At 50.2% G+C, this 18,766-nt stretch overlaps 7 protein-coding genes across 7 annotated transcripts; 3 read left to right on the top strand and 4 right to left on the bottom strand.

Annotated features, from left to right (window-relative positions):
- Window positions 1-431: 431 nt before the first annotated feature.
- On the top strand, window positions 432-3,488 carry N7500_010107 (ATPase P-type K/Mg/Cd/Cu/Zn/Na/Ca/Na/H-transporter; the record flags this gene model as incomplete). The annotated part of the gene is made up of 3 exons (XM_056681245.1): window positions 432-831; window positions 908-2,259; window positions 2,316-3,488. 3 exons carry the CDS (start codon window positions 432-434, stop codon window positions 3,486-3,488), a joined length of 2,925 nt encoding a protein of 974 aa, XP_056528627.1.
- Window positions 3,489-4,225: 737 nt separating this feature from the next.
- Window positions 4,226-5,494, top strand: N7500_010106 (putative pectin methylesterase; the record flags this gene model as incomplete). Its single annotated transcript, XM_056681244.1, has 2 exons — window positions 4,226-4,840; window positions 4,916-5,494. The coding sequence occupies 2 exons, from the start codon at window positions 4,226-4,228 to the stop codon at window positions 5,492-5,494; spliced, it is 1,194 nt and encodes a 397-aa protein (XP_056528626.1).
- A 31-nt stretch (window positions 5,495-5,525) lies between these two features.
- N7500_010105 (isopenicillin N synthase family dioxygenase) lies at window positions 5,526-6,698 on the bottom strand (the record flags this gene model as incomplete). Its single annotated transcript, XM_056681243.1, has 4 exons — window positions 5,526-5,947; window positions 6,006-6,380; window positions 6,436-6,612; window positions 6,662-6,698. The coding sequence occupies 4 exons, from the start codon at window positions 6,696-6,698 to the stop codon at window positions 5,526-5,528; spliced, it is 1,011 nt and encodes a 336-aa protein (XP_056528625.1).
- Window positions 6,699-7,157: 459 nt separating this feature from the next.
- N7500_010104 (uncharacterized protein) lies at window positions 7,158-12,159 on the bottom strand (the record flags this gene model as incomplete). The annotated part of the gene is made up of 4 exons (XM_056681242.1): window positions 7,158-8,168; window positions 8,221-9,618; window positions 9,868-12,055; window positions 12,116-12,159. The coding sequence occupies 4 exons, from the start codon at window positions 12,157-12,159 to the stop codon at window positions 7,158-7,160; spliced, it is 4,641 nt and encodes a 1,546-aa protein (XP_056528624.1).
- Window positions 12,160-12,844: 685 nt separating this feature from the next.
- Window positions 12,845-14,049, top strand: N7500_010103 (t-SNARE syntaxin; the record flags this gene model as incomplete). Its single annotated transcript, XM_056681241.1, has 4 exons — window positions 12,845-13,103; window positions 13,154-13,335; window positions 13,391-13,963; window positions 14,017-14,049. 4 exons carry the CDS (start codon window positions 12,845-12,847, stop codon window positions 14,047-14,049), a joined length of 1,047 nt encoding a protein of 348 aa, XP_056528623.1.
- Window positions 14,050-14,390: 341 nt separating this feature from the next.
- Window positions 14,391-16,930, bottom strand: N7500_010102 (fungal specific transcription factor domain-containing protein; the record flags this gene model as incomplete). The annotated part of the gene is made up of 7 exons (XM_056681240.1): window positions 14,391-14,877; window positions 14,942-15,195; window positions 15,252-15,671; window positions 15,732-16,048; window positions 16,097-16,608; window positions 16,650-16,750; window positions 16,922-16,930. 7 exons carry the CDS (start codon window positions 16,928-16,930, stop codon window positions 14,391-14,393), a joined length of 2,100 nt encoding a protein of 699 aa, XP_056528622.1.
- A 289-nt stretch (window positions 16,931-17,219) lies between these two features.
- On the bottom strand, window positions 17,220-18,435 carry N7500_010101 (uncharacterized protein; the record flags this gene model as incomplete). The annotated part of the gene is made up of 3 exons (XM_056681239.1): window positions 17,220-17,814; window positions 17,865-18,095; window positions 18,158-18,435. 3 exons carry the CDS (start codon window positions 18,433-18,435, stop codon window positions 17,220-17,222), a joined length of 1,104 nt encoding a protein of 367 aa, XP_056528621.1.
- Window positions 18,436-18,766: the final 331 nt, after the last annotated feature.

The following is an 18,766-nucleotide window of genomic DNA, read 5'->3' as shown; positions in this document are numbered from 1 at the left end:
CAAAACAATCCGAAAGGAATCATTCAGCGGGTCCAAAAGTACCTATGCTATACCTCCCCCAGCAACCATTTTCAGAAGTATTCCTCCCAATTGACAAACACGGGATTTTATGCAAAATACCTTTCTTTCCTCAAGTCCCCATTTTATTTTATTTTATTTTTTTATTTTTTCATTTTATTTCCCAATTTTTCAATTTCGATTTTTCAATTTCTTTTTTTTTTTTTTATTTCCCTCATTATCCACCTACTCTCTCCGGTTCCCTCTTTTTGACCCCCCCGTAATCCATTATAAAACAGTCCTTCCTTCACCCGGCTCGTTTTTTCTCCTTCTCTCTACTTACATAGGATCTGTTCCGACTCTGTCATATCGTCATTTCGTTGTCTTTACTCATATCGTTGGGTTCCAAGGCTGTGTGAGCCGAAGCAACAACAATGGCGGAGCGGAGAATTTCCTATGCTGTTGACGTCGAAAACGGTGAGCGTCACACCCGTGACGCTGGTGAAGATGGTAACCTCGACGAGTACTCTGCGCTGAACCGATACATCTCGACTGCCCGCGACAACCGTCGTGGCTCCACCTCGAGCGCCGGTGCTCTGAGCTCTGGCGGCGAGAAGAAGAAGCCCTGGTGGAAGTTCGGAGGCAAGGGCGGCGGTGGTGTCGAGGATGGTTTCGTTACCCCCGATGAGTGGCTCCAGACCGACCTTCGCTCTGGTCTGAGCTCCAGCGACATTGAGCCACGTCGCAAGAAGACTGGCTGGAACGAGTTGGTTACTGAGAAGACCAACATTTTCATTCAGTTCATTGGTTACTTCCGTGGTCCTATTCTCTATGGTAAGTGGCCTGGACATTCGTCTGAATTGACGCGTCTTGATGCCAAGGGGTGACTAACACGTGATCTCAACTACAGTTATGGAACTTGCTGTCCTCCTCGCTGCCGGTCTGCGTGACTGGATTGATCTTGGTGTTATCTGTGGTATTCTTCTGCTCAACGCTCTCGTCGGTTGGTACCAGGAGAAGCAGGCTGCCGATGTCGTTGCTTCTCTTAAGGGTGATATCGCTATGCGTGCTATCGTTGTCCGTAACGGCCAGGAGGAGGAGATCCTCGCTCGTGAGCTCGTTGCTGGTGATATTGTTATCGTCGAGGAGGGTACCGTTATCCCTGCCGATGTCCGCCTGATCTGTGACTACACCAAGCCCGAGATGTTCGAAACCTACAAGGAGTACCTCGCCAACACCAACTCCGACGACCTCAAGGAGAAGCACGGTGATGATGACGACGATGATATTGAGACCCACCAGGGTGTCTCTCTCATTGCTTGTGATCAGTCCGCTATCACTGGTGAATCCCTCGCTGTCGACAAGTACATGGCTGATGTCTGTTACTACACCACCGGTTGCAAGCGTGGCAAGGCCTACGGTATTGTCACTGCCACTGCTCGTCACTCTTTCGTCGGTAAGACTGCTGCCCTTGTTCAGGGTGCCCAGGACTCTGGTCACTTCAAGGCTGTCATGGACAACATCGGTACCTCCCTGCTCGTTCTCGTCATGTTCTGGATTCTCACCGCCTGGATTGGTGGTTTCTTCCGTCACTTGAAGATCGCTACCCCCGAGGACACCGACAACAACCTGCTGCACTACACCCTGATTCTCCTGATCATCGGTGTCCCCGTCGGTCTCCCCGTCGTTACCACCACCACTCTCGCTGTCGGTGCCGCCTACCTCGCCGAGCAGAAGGCTATTGTCCAGAAGCTCACTGCCATCGAGTCTCTCGCTGGTGTCGACATTCTCTGCTCCGATAAGACCGGTACTCTCACTGCCAACCAGCTCTCCATCCGTGAGCCTTACGTCGCTGAGGGTGTTGATGTCAACTGGATGATGGCCGTTGCTGCTATTGCTTCTTCCCACAACATCAAGAACCTTGACCCCATTGATAAGGTCACCGTCCTTACCCTCCGCCGTTACCCCAAGGCCCGTGAGATTCTCTCCCGCAACTGGATTACCGAGAAGTACACTCCTTTCGATCCCGTCTCCAAGCGTATCACCACTGTTTGCACTTGCGATGGTGTTCGTTACATTTGCGCCAAGGGTGCCCCCAAGGCTATCCTCAACATGTCTTCCTGCTCCGCTGAGGAGGCCAAGCTCTACCGTGAGAAGGTCACTGAGTTCGCTCGTCGTGGTTTCCGTTCCCTTGGTGTCGCCGTCCAGAAGGAGGGTGAGCCCTGGCAGCTTCTGGGCATGTACCCTATGTTCGATCCCCCCGTGAGGATACCGCCCACACCATCGCTGAGGCCCAGGTTCTCGGTCTTTCCGTCAAGATGCTTACTGGTGACGCTATCGCTATCGCTAAGGAGACTTGCAAGATGCTTGCCCTTGGTACCAAGGTTTACAACTCTGAGCGTCTGATCCACGGTGGTCTTGCTGGTTCCGCCCAGCACGACCTTGTCGAGAAGGCTGATGGTTTCGCTGAGGTCTTCCCCGAGCACAAGTACCAGGTCGTCGAGATGCTCCAGCAGCGTGGTCACTTGACCGCCATGACTGGTGACGGTGTCAACGATGCTCCTTCCCTCAAGAAGGCTGATTGTGGTATCGCTGTCGAGGGTTCCACTGAGGCTGCCCAGGCTGCCGCCGATATTGTCTTCCTTGCCCCCGGTCTCTCTACCATCGTCGATGCTATCAAGCTTGCCCGCCAGATTTTCCAGCGCATGAAGGCTTACATTCAGTACCGTATTGCCCTGTGTCTCCACCTCGAGATCTACCTGGTTACCTCCATGATCATCATCAACGAGACTGTTGACTCTGCTCTCATTGTCTTCATCGCCTTGTTCGCTGATCTTGCTACCATCGCCGTTGCCTACGATAACGCTCACTTCGAAGCCCGCCCCGTCGAGTGGCAGTTGCCCAAGATCTGGGTTATCTCCGTCGTTCTCGGAATCATGCTCGCTGCCGCTACCTGGATCATCCGTGGTACTCTCTTCCTTGAGAACGGTGGTATCATCCAGAACTTCGGTTCTCCCCAGGAGATTCTCTTCCTTGAGATTGCTCTGACTGAGAATTGGCTCATCTTCGTTACCCGTGGTGGAAAGACTTGGCCCTCGTGGCAGTTGGTCATTGCCATCTTCATCGTCGATGTCCTGGCCACCTTGTTCTGTGTCTTCGGCTGGCTCGCCCCCGACTGGCAGCAGACCTCTCCCCGTGATGCTGCTGGCCCCGGCTTCTCCAAGAACAACGATGTCGACATTGTCACCGTCGTTGTCATCTGGGCTTACTCCATCGGTGTGACTGTCATCATTGCCGTTGTGTACTACCTTCTGACCATCGTTCCCGCTCTTGACAACCTTGGCCGCAAGACCCGCTCCAAGGCCGACACCAAGATCGAGAACATGATCGCTCACCTTTCCAAGCTCGCCATCGAGATGGAGCACGACTCGGAAGGAAAGACTCGTTACACCCTTGGTGCTCGCGCCGAGGAGATCGAGGACGACGAGTAAATGCTCGTTTAGCCTTTTCGCGACTCGTTACTGATTCGAGGTCTAATTTCTTTATCTCCCTGCGATTATCCGCAAATTTTGCCGTGCCACCTACTTGAACATGCATACCGTGGGAGTCAAAAAAGGCCGTCCCGTCTTCTTTTCTCCCTTTTTACCCGTATTATAGACTTTGTGTGTTTCATTTACCCCTTGGCTGTGGTCTGCTTTCGAGTTGCTAGAGTCATGTTTTTCTTCTTTACGTGTATGTATGTCGTTAATAGTGGCACTTAGTCAATCTAAGGGGTTCTAATCATTTTTGTTCATTTGTAACTTCTGTAGCTTCGTAACAATCTAGTCTCTCTCTGGTCTTCAATTCCTGACCTGACTCTCCAAGTCTCGATCTACCCTGCACCCTCTTTCTCCCCCTTCAACGCTCACAGGTGGAAGTCAATTCTCCGTCCCCATACTTTTCCTCGGATGAATTTCCACTTCGTGGAGACAAGCTTCGCCCGTCAGACCGTTCCTTCTCTTTCTTACGCATGAAGTATAACGAAGCCACCAATATGTACCCAACTGGATCGCACTCCGGGCTACCTATGTTGGCACTAGCCTTCCATGCGTCAATCTCTTAATTTTCCGTCTACCACAACCGGCAGTGGCTTCTATACAAGGCCCCCTCTTTCAATGTCCTATAAAAGAGTAGTAAACCCACCATAGACCATGCCCATTGGAAGTGATCCAATCCCCCAACAAGCACAATGCTCCCATCCATCCTCTCCCTACTAGCTCTCCTCCTCCACACCATAGGAGCCAACACAACCGCCATCCCACCCATCTCCAGACAGATCTGCCAATCCACCGGAACCCACTGTCCCCCAGGAACCCTAATCGTCAGTCCAACTTCCAACCACGCCTCTCACAAAACCATCCAATCCGCCATAAACTCCCTCCCCGACGACACAACCCCACAAACAATCCTCATTCTAGCAGGCACCTACATCGAGCAAGTAAACATAACCCGTTCAGGCCCAATAACCCTCCTCGGCCAAACATCCTCCCCAAAAGACGCATCCCGCAACCGCGTGCGCATCGTCTGGGCTGCTGGAAACAGGGACAGTACCGGCAGCATCGATAACGTCTTCTCCAGCGTCCTGGTCGTAGCACCCACGCTCGAAGCAAGTCTCACGGGCTCAGGGCCAACGGGGTATCCCGTGCCAGCCGATACGCCATTCGGAAATACAGATTTCCGCGTGTATAATATCGACTTTGATAATACCTGGGCGGAGTACTCCGATGGGCCGGCGCATGCGTTGAGTCTCAGTCGTGCTAATGGGGGGTTTTATTACTGCGGGTTTTACTCGTATCAGGATACAGTACGTTTTTCTGTGCTCTCTCTTTTGAGATTATTTATGCTATTCTCAACCAACCAACCACTAATCCCTCCACAGGTTTACATAGGCAAACTCGGAAACGCATACTTCTACCAAAGCATCCTAGCCGGTCAAACCGACTTCCTCTACGGCTTTGGCACAGCCTGGATCCAGTCCAGCGCCCTCCAGCTCCGTGGCTGCGGCGGCGGCATCACAGCTTGGAAGGGAACTAACACTACAACCCCCAACAAGTATGGCGTGTACATTGTCGATTCGAGCGTGCGGGCTGCGAACGCCTCCATCGCGGCGGAGATCAAGGGTGCGTGTGCGCTCGGCCGGCCGTGGAACAGTCAGCACCGGTCTATCTTTGCGCGTTCTTACGAGGATGGGAGTGTTGATTCGCGCGGGTATATCGATTGGGTTATTGGTGGCGTCGGGAGGTTCGAAAAGGGCGTAACGCTTATGGCAGAGTATCGGGCTTTCGGGCCTGGGTATAACAAGACTGGTCGTGTTGAGGGTGGTGTTACGGATGTCCTTGGATGGGAAGGATATGAAGTGTATAGTGCTCCCCAGAAGGTATTTGAGGATACGAAGTGGGTTGATTGGGGGGGTGGTCAAGGGGAATTGAGGATGGGATTTGATGAAAGTCTCATATAAACACACTATCTCAATGCTTCACTTCTACTACTTAACACACATCTTTACCAGGTTCCTTGCGCATCTCCCCAATAGCCTTCCCATCTGAAGTCCCATAAGTATCAGCGTACCTTCCAGTCATCCAGTCATGAACGGTAATCGGGGGATATCTTGCGCCTTCCTGGGGATCTTCACAGCCAGGAAGACAGCGGATAGTGTAGTTCGGATTCCCGGAGAAGAAAAACGGAACGCTAAAGCGTTCTTTCCCACTGGTATTGATGACACGGTGCAGATTCGACAAGTACCGGTTATTCGTCCAGCGCATCATCATATTCCCCAAATTGACAACATACGCCCCGGGAACAGGAGTGACATCGACCCATTCGGATGAGAGGTTATTCCAGACCTGCAAACCGCCCGTATCATCCTGCAGAAGCATAGTGATAGCGCCGAAATCCGTGTGAGCGCCGATTCCTAGACTCGATTTAGTCCGTGTTGAGCTATTCTAACACGAGGTTTCTGTTTTCCTCACCTCTCTCAAGACCCGACGCATCCACCTCTTGAGGCGGATAATGAAGCAATCGAAGAATGGAGACAGGGTTATCGCAAAAATCCCCAAAAGCATCACCATCTAGACCCAGCGTGCGGGCTAGAACCTGCATAATGGCCACAGAAAGCTCGATCATGGCGTCGTGGTACTCGTCCATGACGCGACGGAAGCCCTGTGCATCGCTGACTTCGGATGGATACTTATTCGGTCCGTGACCGAAGCGTCGCTGGACTACGTATTCATTGTCGAGTGGGAGGTCTTTACCAAGATAAAAGCCTTCTTTGAGGTCGCCTTTTGTTCGTTTCTCGAAGTTCTGAGAGCGTAGTCGCTCGTATCCGCGGTTGAAGCCACCGGTGGCTTTTGGGGGTCAGTTAGGTGTGTCTTGTATTTGATGCAGTGTTGGCTGTATTACCTTGGTTGTATTGTTCTTTTGTTTCTAAGGGGAGATTGAAGAATTCGCTTGAGTGTTTTAGAACTGCGGTTTGTAATCCGGTTGGGATAGGGTGGTTGATTAGCTGGAAGAAGCCGAATTGTTCACATGCTTGTTTGATTTGGTCGATGAGGTCTTTTGGGTCGTTGGTATAGAAGGCTGAGAGGGTTAGGTACTGGATAGGATGGAACTAATAGGGAATGCTTACGGGCGAAATCTATAATAGGAGGCTCGTTAGGGTTCATCTTGGAGAGTACGTTGAATGTCGACTTTCATGCAGTCCCAAGCTGGTCTTATATCTTCAATGCGGGGAGGAATTCGTTATCTCAGCCAAGGACAGGTACTTATTACGACTATTACGATCGCCAGCTATCTCGAAATCGAAAATCCGAACTTCCGATTCCCATGCAATCTATTGAATTTGTAGGATTTGTGCTTGAAACACAGTATGTTTGATTTAAATTGACAGTTAGGCAGTGCAATTGGATATAGAAATCTACAGATCGGTATGCATAATGAACATGATCAGATTATTAAATAGATGACATAGATAAGAGATATATGAGAGTAGTACTCCGTACAAATATTCGAACAGTAGAGTACACGTATGCGTGGTATAAAAAAGGTATGCAAATACAACTCACAGAAATGAAAGGGCATCGCAAAAGAGATAGTGGGTATAATACACGCTCTAATCAAACATGCTACAAATGCATGGGCGTCCACTCCTGTCCAGGATAGGACGTGGGGGACATGACGATCTCCTCGCTGGAGTCGTCGGCGGTGATGGCGAGCTCCACCGGCTGAGGTGGATTGTTGAGTACACGGGCTATGTCCTCACTGCGGTGAGGATGCGTGGAGGCGCTTGAGACAGCGATGTTGCGCGGTGTATGGTTCTCCAAGGCTGGAGATGTCAAATCTGAACTCACTGGCTTTCGGGATCGAATACTGAGCTGAGGAGCCAGGCTTTGTTGTTCGAGATCACCTTGTAATTCGTATTGTTGCCCCGAGGGGTTCTGATTGTTGGTCGCAACCTCGCTTATCTCCCCATATAGTTCGTGTTGAAGGCGCTCACTGAGCACGCGATCCTTGTGTTCCTCGTGTTTCTCCTGCTCCTGGTTCTCGTTCAGGGTGTCTAGGTGCGGATTCTGGTTCTGGGTTCGCTGGGTTTCTTGTTTGCGCTGCTCATCTGCCTGCAGTTGGTGTATCTGCTGGCCTTCTAGCTCCTCTAGCGGCGACAGTGCAAGTGCAGCTCCATTCTCATGGAGTGACCTGGGAGACGGTGAGCGGGAATGATCAGGGAGAGGCTGGCTGAGTAGGCTACCATGGCGAGAGCCGGTGGAGGGTTCATTCGTGGATCCAGACTGAAACTGCGAGTAGAACCGACCAGTTGCCAGGGAGTTGGATGATGGACTAGTTCGAAGTGATAAACTGGGACGTTGGTGATTATCGCCCGGTAGAGGTTTTGCGTCGCTCGGTGGTGGCGGTGGTGGTGGAGGTGCCGTAGGCTTGGGGGGCTGAGTTGCCCAGGGTTTTTGTTCAAATGGGTTGCTGAGGGCTGGCGCTTCATCCAGTGCAGCAAAATTAGTATTTAAATTTCCATTTGTCGACGGGGGTGTCGGCAGGTATTGGCTCTGCAGCTGTTCCGATGTAGTTCTTGTGTGGCCGGTCGATTTTCTTTCAGGATCTTGAGAGCCTTGCCGGGCGAACAGTCCCTGTTTGAGTTAGAAAAAAAGAAATCAAAAAAATTGTCCAGAGACCACATACACTAATCCTGCTGAGTGCTCGTTTCCGCTGGCCTTCCGGGGCCCCCTGAGACTGTTGCACTTGAATACCGGAAAGGAGATCTCCCACGGAAGCGCGTCGTCGTCTCCCAAAGTTTTTGAGTTTCCCAATAGCAGACTCCCCATTCCCTGCAGAAGTTCCAGCTTCTGAAGGCTGTGAAAGATCATTAGCAGGCGTAGACGGACGAGTCCCTTTGCCGTTGACGCTCTGCTTCCCGAAGCTACCAAAGCTCAGCATGCTGCTTCGGGTCCCTGGCGAATATCTGACTTCGTTTCTCAAGGGACTATGCACGTCCGGAGCAGATGGCGGTAGGCCACTGATCGATTTTCTTTTGGGCTCGAGGAGCTCTGCAGCGCTGATGGGACGTGACGGATAAAAAGGTATGAAGGACTTCCTCTTCTCTTGAACAGATAACACTGAGTCATCATAGTCGCCATCCACAGAATGCTCAGCCTTGCGTTTATACCATGGTTCTGGTACTACCTCGTTTGCTGTTTCTTGCATAGGAGAGGGGGGATGCCTGTCGAGTTCACCGTCGGATGTACTTCCAGCTCGCTCGTCCGCTCCGAGTGTTGAGACAGAGGGATGACGCCTATGGTCCTGCCTAGGTGCAAGCCTGTTATCATGATCCTTGGGAGGAGGAGGAGGAGGAGGAGGAGGAGGAGGAGGTGATGAAGGAGGCTTAGGCATTTCATCAAACACTGGACGGATTGATGGAATAATGACCTCTGGTGTAGACTTGCTTGATCGATGCTTCTGGCCGTTCGTAACCGGGAAAGAGACGTGAAAAGGCTCATCAGGAATGACTGGCAAGCTGTTCTCGGAAACTGGGACTTTGACCGCTGGCGCTTCAGTATCGGATTGATTGCTAGTTGTGCTTTGCCCTTGCGGCAGTGGCTCTGTGGATTGGCGTTTTCTGTCAGGTGCCTGGCTGAATGCATTCAACACCATCGGAGTACTTGTGCACCTCTGAGGATGAGGATCTGTGGGTGAAAGGCCAAGGGCAGCTATCATCTCCTGCTCCAAGTCGCCAGCAAAAGCAGACTTTCCGGGCACCTCGGGGTTAAGAGGGACACTGTTGGAAGATGACGGTTGCTTCGGTTGTACAGGAGGAACAACATGGTTGTGCGACAGGGAGGTTTTCCCCGAGTTGGTCGTCTTGATGAATTTTCCGGCATTGTGTTCACACTCTGGACCATCTAGACAGAGACTGACCGGCGGATCATCATCAACTTTGGGTCCGGTTCGCTCGGATTTGAAGATGGGCAGACTGCCAAAGCTAACAGATGTTTGTCGAGAAGAGTTACCAGACATTTCACCCGACCCTGAAGGGAAGGAGAACTGAAAGCTGCGGCGAGAAGCATTTGGGGTTGACTGAACCTACAGTATTACCAACATCAGAATATAAACAAATATAAGGATGGGGTGTTGGATTGTAGAGAAAGAGCAGATGCATCAATCGTGTCGCATTCTAGAGCTCAATGCCAAAAAAGGTGCTCGGAATTACATCGTGGTATCCAGGAAATGAAGCAATGCAGCGGTATTAAAAGGGAAACATTAAAGCAACGGCCTCCACCGTGCTTACCCCGGTAAACGACTCGCTCAGACAAAGAAAAATCAGGTATCTACCTTCTCAGACCCTCCACTGGGTCGGAACCTGCTTCTGCCCTTGGCAAACAGCCCCTTAGCCGCTCCAGTTGCCTTGCCACTAAATGCACCCGCAGTATGAAGAAGCTCTTTTCCTTTCTCTCCGACCTTCTCCTTATTCATCACAGTACCCAGATGGCCCGAAGGGCGTCTGATATGAGTGGAGCTAGTCGGAGTACCGTCATTCAAGGAACCAAGACTGCTAAGAGCACCTAACTTGGGGAATCTGCTGCGGGAAATATCTGATGCTGGCACGGTAGGGGAGAAACTCTGGGTCTGTTGTACCACGCTAGCATGCTCGGGGTGCTCATGAACCATGAACTGCAGCCAATGATTCAAACCAGTGTCAATGGTGGCGAACTGGTCACGGGTGTGTTCGAAAGACTTAATACGCTGGTTGATAGATGTGATACCGAGAATGTCACGGAAGCCAAGAAGTTGAGACTCATCGAGTGATGAGCTGACGGCGTTAGAAGCGACTTGAGCTCGCGGAGGTGGTGTAGGTGGCGTAATCCCTGGTCCCATGACCTGCTCCGGTGGTGTAGTGTTCTCCGGAATGGGTGGAACAATGGAAAGTCGAGGCTTTGCCACAGCACGCTGGGTATCAGACCCTTCTTCATCAGAAGTAAACGAGTCGTGCGGCACGTTCGAATCCGGCACTACTGGAGCGGGCGCCTCATGTATCGGCTCAGGCTCTTGCGTAGACAAGGATGCGGCCAAAGGAGGGGGCGATGAATAGCTTCCGGGCATTTGAGGCGGCTCTAATTCTTCCTCGTCAGAGGATTCCCATGAGAACCGTCTTTCTAGCTTGGGCTTCTTTGGCTGATCGCCGATCGTGGATGAAGAGTTACCAGTCGCGTCTTGACTATTCACATAAGGGTCTCTAGACGGCAAAGGAGGGGGGCTGTTCCAGTCTGGGCGGCTTTCAGAAAGGATGGGTTCAGCGGGTGCGTGCGACTGGGGTTGCTTGTTGGGCTCCGGGTCCTCCGAGGGGGTGGCTTCCCGACTTAATGATCGGATAATCTCCTCCCTCAAGCGATCGCTGTCGGTATTCTGTGGCGATTCCTCGACTCCCGTGATGGTGGGGATTTCGCTATGGAAGGTATCAGGGCCCGATGCGCTTCCGAATTTGAGAGGGGCAGGAATATCCTGCCCCTTGTTCGGGTATGGTTGCATCAATGGGATTTGAGGAGAAATTGCCACATCAGACGATTCTGGGGACAAACTCTGGAGAGGGGGAATAGAGGACAATTCTGCATGGGCGGCTGTTGGGGTGTCCTGGTCTGTGACTTGGGGTTTTCTCGAAGGACTGTTGTCCGAACTAGGAAGGCTCAGGTCCCGGCGATGACCGGGGTTGAACGCTGGAACCGCATTCGCAGCTGCCTTCGGGGAGCCTGACTCATTAGGTTCCTCTGGAATGGTGGGTGTTCTTTCATCAGTTAGAGTACGAGAGCCCATGATAGGGCTAATCGTCGAAGTGCCATCGCTGTTCGACCGTGTGAAACTAGTGGTAGTGGATTGTGGAGTTTCTGGGACATCGAAGGCCTGATTCACTACCGATCGGAATCCCGATGAAGGTTTGTGATTCAAAGAGGGCTCCTCAGATGCAGAGAGATCCTGCGGTGGGTGGGAGTCTGCACCACCCAAGAAATCGGTACCAAAGCTAGACATACGCTTGACTTCTGGTAAGCCCAAGTCAGGCCCCTGTTGGTTTGTTTGAGATGGAGCTCCAAACGCGTCAGGCTTGGGATCATTGCTACTAGTGATAGGAGACGGCTGTGTCGCTTTCTCCTCGCGCATGCGTTTATAGAGGTCGGCCGGCCTGACAAAGGGCAGAGCCTTCTGCTCTCCTCCACTAAAGTTCCTACCCTTGCTGTCAACCGGATACGACTCACCGGCTCCGAATCCCATCCCAGACAAACGCCTCGAGGACAACTCAGACGAACTGCCAGTGTTGTGGGTGGCATAGGGAGGCCGAGGTACTGGAGGAGGCACCTCCTCCTCCTCTTCCTCATCATCGTCGCTACCCCAGTCACCTCCGTCATAAGAATACTGCTTTGCTTCCACCCAACGTTTTGTTTTTGAGCGATTCACGTTTGTCTGGAAAGAGATCGGGGTTCCGCTCCCGCTGCCTGGCGAGAGTGGACTGCGAACATTTTGCGGGGAAGAACTAAAGTAGGTCTCAGTACTCGTGCAACTAGACATACTAGAGCTGGATAGATAGTCTTACAGTTGCTGGACTCCGCGACCATGCGCTTGAGTGGGGTCTGCCATCAGGAAACCAGGATCAAGGAACTGAGGCGAGCTCGATTACCAGCATCGACTGCCTGGTAGATGAATTTGCACAAGAGCAAGCGCAAGTTGTAAGGAGCTAAGTAAGAGCAACACTGTTCCCCCTGGGGTATATAGGGAGGACGAATGTGGCGATTTGGCCCAACTTGCGCAAGGCACCGATCAAATGGGTTGCGATAATTGGACCTCGGAAGTAGCGAGATTAGTGTACAAGAATGACGTGTATCCACAAAGGGATACAAGAATATCCAACTATGTCAAAGAGAGAAAGAGAAATAGCAAGCTATATTTTTGTATGGAGTAAATAGAGAATCTCCCCTGAGGTCAAACTAAAATTAGCCATGGAGGTGCCCAGGTGGCGGTGCGGGGCTTATGTAACACGTTTCTTCAACGTGCCCCGGGGTTTCATTAGATTAACTTGGAAAGCTGACCTTTCTCCATATTCTTGAAGTGTACGGAGTATATTCTCTTTTGTTCCAAGTCACGACGTTGTACCTTCGGAGCAGCCTGCAAGCGGACACGTCTTCACCTCCCCCTTATCGATTACAGATAGATCACACTTCAGTTTCACCGAATTCGGCCTTCATTTACATTCAAGTCTCATTAGCTTTGAAAGACCATACTCCTCTCCCAATCTCGCTTTGCATCTTTCCTTCCACATCGCAAAATGACTGGCCCGTCGATACAAGATCGAACCGGCGAGTTCAGCGCTATCTTGGGCCAGGCCCAAAAGCGCCTGGGGACATCCAAAGTTGGGTCACAGCGCCAGGCACTGTTGACTGATGCGCAAAGGCGACAAGCCAGTGCGTCACCCCAGGGTGCTGCGCAGCAGGCGAAGGTCGCAAGATCGGAGTTCGCGCGACGGGCGCGAGATATCGGAAGGGGGATTACTGGGACAATGGCGAAATTGCAGCGATTGGCGGAATGTGAGTCTGGTCACATTGCTCAAAATGCCAGCAATCTAACCAGGAACTAGTGGCGAAACGGAAAACACTCTTCGATGACCGACCTGTCGAAATTTCCGAGTTGACATATGTGATTAAGCAAGACCTTGCCGCCCTGAACCAAAGCATCGCCGGGCTGCAGGCGCTCACCCAATCGCAACACCCGAAATCGAATCGTTCGAAGACAGACCAGGAAGGCGAACACAATGATAATGTGAGTGAGACATGAAAGGCCGCGCACCGACAAGTAGCTGATTACCGAATTACAGGTCGTTGTTATGCTGCAGGGAAAACTAGCCGATGTAGGTGCTAGTTTCAAAGAGGTACTCGAAGTCCGCACAAAGAATATTCAAGCATCCCGAACTCGAACCGAGAATTTCGTTTCGTCGGTATCTTCCAAATCACACAATGCCCTCGACGCCCAGCGCTCAGACTCGCCTCTGTATAACACTTCCGGACGACGGACTCCTCAGCCCGGGTACCAAGGCAACTCCTCCGATCTTTTGACCCTCGAGCCTTCGAACCCTTCACCCTTAGGGCGTCCGTCATTCCAATCAGACCAACAATTGATGATAATGGAAGAAGGAGAATCGAGTAACACGTATGTTCAGGCTCGAGGCGAAGCCATCGAAGCTATTGAGCGAACTATTAGCGAATTAGGTGGAATTTTTGGTCAGCTGGCGCAGATGGTTAGCGAACAGTCAGAAATGATCCAGCGCATAGATGCCAATACCGAAGATGTGGTCGACAACGTCCAGGGGGCGCAGAGAGAACTAATGAAGTATTGGACCCGCGTGTCTGGAAATCGCTGGCTAGTCGCCAAAATGTTTGGTATTCTGATGGTACGTTCACTCATCTTGAGTCTCTTGCTTGTGTCTTCAACTAACCGCTATAGATCTTCTTCCTTCTCTGGGTCTTGATTTCGTGATACACGCTAGATCTACCTCTTTCCCTTTCATACTGTATTATAATACCTGGCCCGTGGTTTTCGACAGATCATGGCCCTTCTGCATGTCCGCACCCGCTGAGCATCCCTGTTTCTTTTTACTCTCTGGCTAGACTCTGGGATGTCGAAACCATCACGTTCTTTGTCTTTCTTTTCATGTTTCTTGTCTGCTTTTTGCTATGTGTTGCTTGGGACTGTGTCCTCAAGAGTCACCTGCGTAAATACACCTCTTGTACTATTCGATTACACTCAATCGAGATCATGGGATAACCATGAACCACTTCCAGAAAGAGCCCAAAGCAAGTATTTTCATCATACATATTTCATGCATCAAACTGCGTCATCACATTCCATAGTTCTGACTCCGCCCACCCCAACGAGGGTTGATTATCAAAGAGTTCCCACACCAGACTGTCATTCCATCCTTCCACAGAGGGCGGTGCAGTGGAATCCCCTCCAGTGGAATCTGTGTCCCGAAGACCTACCAAAGGCTGATTGGCAGCACGGCCAAACAGATCTGTGTAGGAGGTAATCTGGCCTTCGGTGTTTCCAGCTTTCTTTGCATCAGCGAGTGCAGCTGCTTGCTGTTCTGAACGGGATGGCTCAGAATTGCCTTTTACCAAAGGCACACACAGGTCTAGGAATTTGGAGAATAGCCTGTACAGCTTGCCAATCGAGGCATTCGCCTCTGCGAATTGATGTAGGTCGTCGGTGATGTTTTTGATCATATTGAAGTCTCTCTCGTTTGATGTTGCGATCACATTGCAAAAAAGGACAAAGAACGGTGCTAACGGGAAGAGCAGCATTGTCCTATTCAAGAGGTCATTAGCTTTGACTGTTCAGGTTATTGAGAGATGGTTTTATGGCTATTTACCAGGTAAGGAAATATGGATATGAGTCGATAGAATTGATGCGGTTTGAGAATGCTTCCTGTAAAGCTCGGAGAGTGGTGAGAGCTTCCCGGGCTGTGTATAGACAGTTCTCGCAGACCAAGCGCGACTTGAGTACCGACGATCGGGCCTGGATAATTGTGGTAAGAATTGAGTAGTAGTTGAAGTCCATTGACAGCCATTCACGTCGGAGATAACTCCATGATTGTGAAAATTCCTGCTCTTGGCGACGACGAAACTGGAAGTCCAGTTAGCAGGTATAAGCTAGGGAATTCGATGCTCCCGCCCTCTTACCATTTGCATATTGGAGTGAATAGTGTGTGCCCGCGCCACAAGATCAGAAAGTATATTAGCCTTCTCCGTGTCTTCTATTGTCTTGGTATCAAGCAAGATGTTCAGCAGGGCACTCTTCAACTCAGAATATTCAACTATGCCTGTTAACATGGTAGATGTTGGCAGGTCGGGGTCGAGGTGAATCAACTGCGTTGGTCTGACTTTCAAATCCGGTAGAGACGGTGGTCGGAGGAGCAGCAGGCTGAGAGTTTTGTCAAAGTAATAGCATGTGTACACACAGGCATGGATATTTTCCTCTATCTCGGTTCGAGGACTGGTATCTGTGATATTGTGGTAGTTCAAGGAAACGACCATTCTCGATGCTAGTGCTGTTAGCATCCAACAGCGTGTCATGTTTCCTAAATATTGCATCAAACGGGTCTGCCATGAATCAGATATGAGGCGATATATACGGAGCCGCACGAAGAGATGAAAACATACCGCAGACATAATTGATTGAAGCAAAAGAAGACTAGGTTCAGCTGCCAGCGGAATTTGATTCAAAATTTCGATGGCAGCAGCCTCATACCTCTTTTTGAGTGACCGGAAATGATTCCGCAAAGGCTTGCTCGCAACCAGAGGGGCCATTTTTGAGATACAACCCATGGCCTTTACCCAGACATTCATTCGGTAATGTTGGAGTACTTGCTCACATTCTGTGCCCTCGATTATTGCAAGCCCCATTTGCTCTAGAACTTTGTCGGAGATGTGATCAGGCCAAATGATTGTTCCCTGGGAGTTTGTTTTCTTATCAGGTCCTATAGTGATCAGTATCATTGACATCTGCCCCACCCTGGGTGACTTACCAGGTAGCATCATGTAGAGCAATTCCGGTGTGAGAGTAGGGGGTTCCAGGCTTTCTTGAACATCCATATCATGCGTTGCCGCAGTCTCCTGCCAATGTAAAGTCGGATTGGACAGCTGGCTGACGAATTTGCGCGCTGATTCAAGGGCACTGCGTCTGTCTTTTGACAGAGCTGGGTTACATTGGAGTTCATGCTCAATGTATTCTCTGGCCTCACTAGCATGATGTGTTGAGCCAGGAGAATGTGCCTGGTGAACATTTTGGTGCGACACAGTCTGAGACTTGCGATGCTTACTTGATGGTGGCTGCAGGGAAGTTGGGTCATGGAGATCATATGCTCGATATCGCTTCTGCTTTTCATTGAGCACTTCGCTAATACTTGTCAAATTGGCTGAAGGCGACGAAGATGTGCTGCTAGCGGTGTGATGACTTGTTGGGAAGTATGCCCCCTCTTTATTCCTTGATTCTTCCAGCTTCGCTAATCTTTGGGTCAATGTTTCCAATCTCGGGATTCTTAGCTGTTGATTCTGAAGACGTGGAACATATTCACCTACCGAGAGACCCGGGGTCTATGAACCCGTGCCTGGCGATTGCGAAGACAGTCTACCCCTGCATCGGTGCAGTTCATACAAGGATCCTGGCGATCGCATTTCACCTAAATTGACTCCGGATGAGTATTAGAGTATCAAAGGATAGAATGCGAGAAACGAATGATTATACCTTCCGAGTATGACATAGATCGCACTGGTAAATGATTAGCTGAGCTGCTAGTATGTTTCAGAAACAGCGTATGTGTTTCACTTTGTTGTTATCCCGGAAAACTCACTGCAGACATGTTGGCTTCGGAAGTTTGAACGGAATTTCGGAATCAAAGCATATAAATCCAGTACTCAAGGGGAAGAGGGAGCCTGGTTGAAGTCTGGGGTTGTGTGCTCGGCGCGTCCGAACTGCCGGAAGCCGACCGAAAGAGGTTTAGCGCATAGCCCGATGTATAGAAGTTTGTTGACATGCTCATTTGCTACTTACGGAGTACACATGTAGGTAATTGTGTTGATTCATTCAATAATGATTTGATTGGTACTATTCACAATTGCAACAAAGTGCCAAATGATTGCCCTGAGCTCTTATTCGTCAAAACAATCATAACAGTAATCACATTCCAATTTCACAACAGACCCATGGAGAACGTGCACTTCTGTATCCTTGACAGTATGCGGAATTGCTCCTCGTCGGTCCATCTCTTTGCATGCTGCGTGGAACCAGACATGGTTAAGCTTTGGCTCGATGGTTAGTTGTTCGCCATGATCACTGAAAGAGGCCATGTAATCGTTCAAATCTCGTCGCATCGCCCACAAAAACTCCTTTCTATGAGACCACGTGGAATCATGTTCGCCTTTTTGCTTTCTTTGGTCATCCTTTGCGATGGAGACAAAAAATTTGACTATCCTCTCCATGGTTGAAGTGGTGAGAAGGAGACTGACCCAGCTTTCAGCGGTAGAATGGGAGATTTCAGGGCCCATCAAGCGCTGGACAGTCGAAAATAGAAGCTGCATGCAGTGGTGGGTCGACAGAAATACATGCATATCGTCGAAAGGTGCATTTTGAAGAATTGATTGTTGTCTTTCAATAGAAGCAACCTTCATCATTTTATGATACAGCGAATTATCCGAGTCAGAGTCAGGAGATGCAGACGTTTCCAAGAAGAAAATTGCGTAGGCTCTATATTCGAGTCAGTGCGCTTGCAAGAAAAATAAAAAGTGGGGCCGCACATCGGGTACAAAAGCTTGGCTTGCAACGAAGCCACGGCTTTACTGAAGACAACTTCTTTCTCGGTCTTGGAAGACGACCACAAAACTTTAGCTATTGGATCGGTCTCCAGATGATGTTCAACCACATGATCAGCCAGGTGGTACGAGAGTCGGATGCAAGTATTCCAGCATCGTTTCAGATCACCGAGATATCCCAGAGAGTATCCGGCGTTATCATGAGCCACGCCAATGCTATACTCAGGAGGTGGAGGGGGAATAGTTCGGAGATGAAGGAAATGTCGTCACCCGGCGACAGGGTGCCATGAATGTAATGGCTTTGATGACGCATCTGTTTTCGAAGTTGAATGTATGCCCATGCTATGGCAAATTCCAGCTTCAAAACCCGGTCGTGTAGTGCTCGACACGAAAGAGATAAAGAACCAATATCCTTCAGCTCACAAGATGCGAGGATCGCAACAAAGACATGAGATGGGAGTCGCGTCCATCCCGAAGCTTTGGGCACAGTTGACATTGAGCAGCCTCGTTTACCTCCCCGAAGGACAGTTCGGACTCGATCGAGAAAATGCGTCATGGTTCATAAATATGATGAATCACCGGAAATATCCAAGATTTGGTCTGTATATTTGGAATATTTACCATGAAATAGCTCGTAAAGAAGACAAATGGATAATAGAAAGAGATGGATTGGGCCCTTGGTGCCCGGACTGTAGACGGAACAAGATTGAAGATTCCACAAACACAGCCTCTGGGTACTTCAAAAATACGAGTGTTCGCCGATTTTACCTAAGAATCCCGAGGTCTCTGCCCTTGAAATTAAGCAAATTTGAAACTTGGAACCGAAAGTGGAGTGGGTGCCTGAGTGGTGCCTGAGTTGATGCCTGATATAGGCCTGATACATAAGG

Source organism: Penicillium coprophilum (assembly GCF_028826855.1).
Source record: "Penicillium coprophilum strain IBT 35676 chromosome Unknown utg000006l_segment0_segment0, whole genome shotgun sequence".
Lineage (NCBI taxonomy): Eukaryota > Fungi > Ascomycota > Eurotiomycetes > Eurotiales > Aspergillaceae > Penicillium > Penicillium coprophilum.
This window is presented reverse-complemented; position numbering and strand designations above follow the sequence as displayed.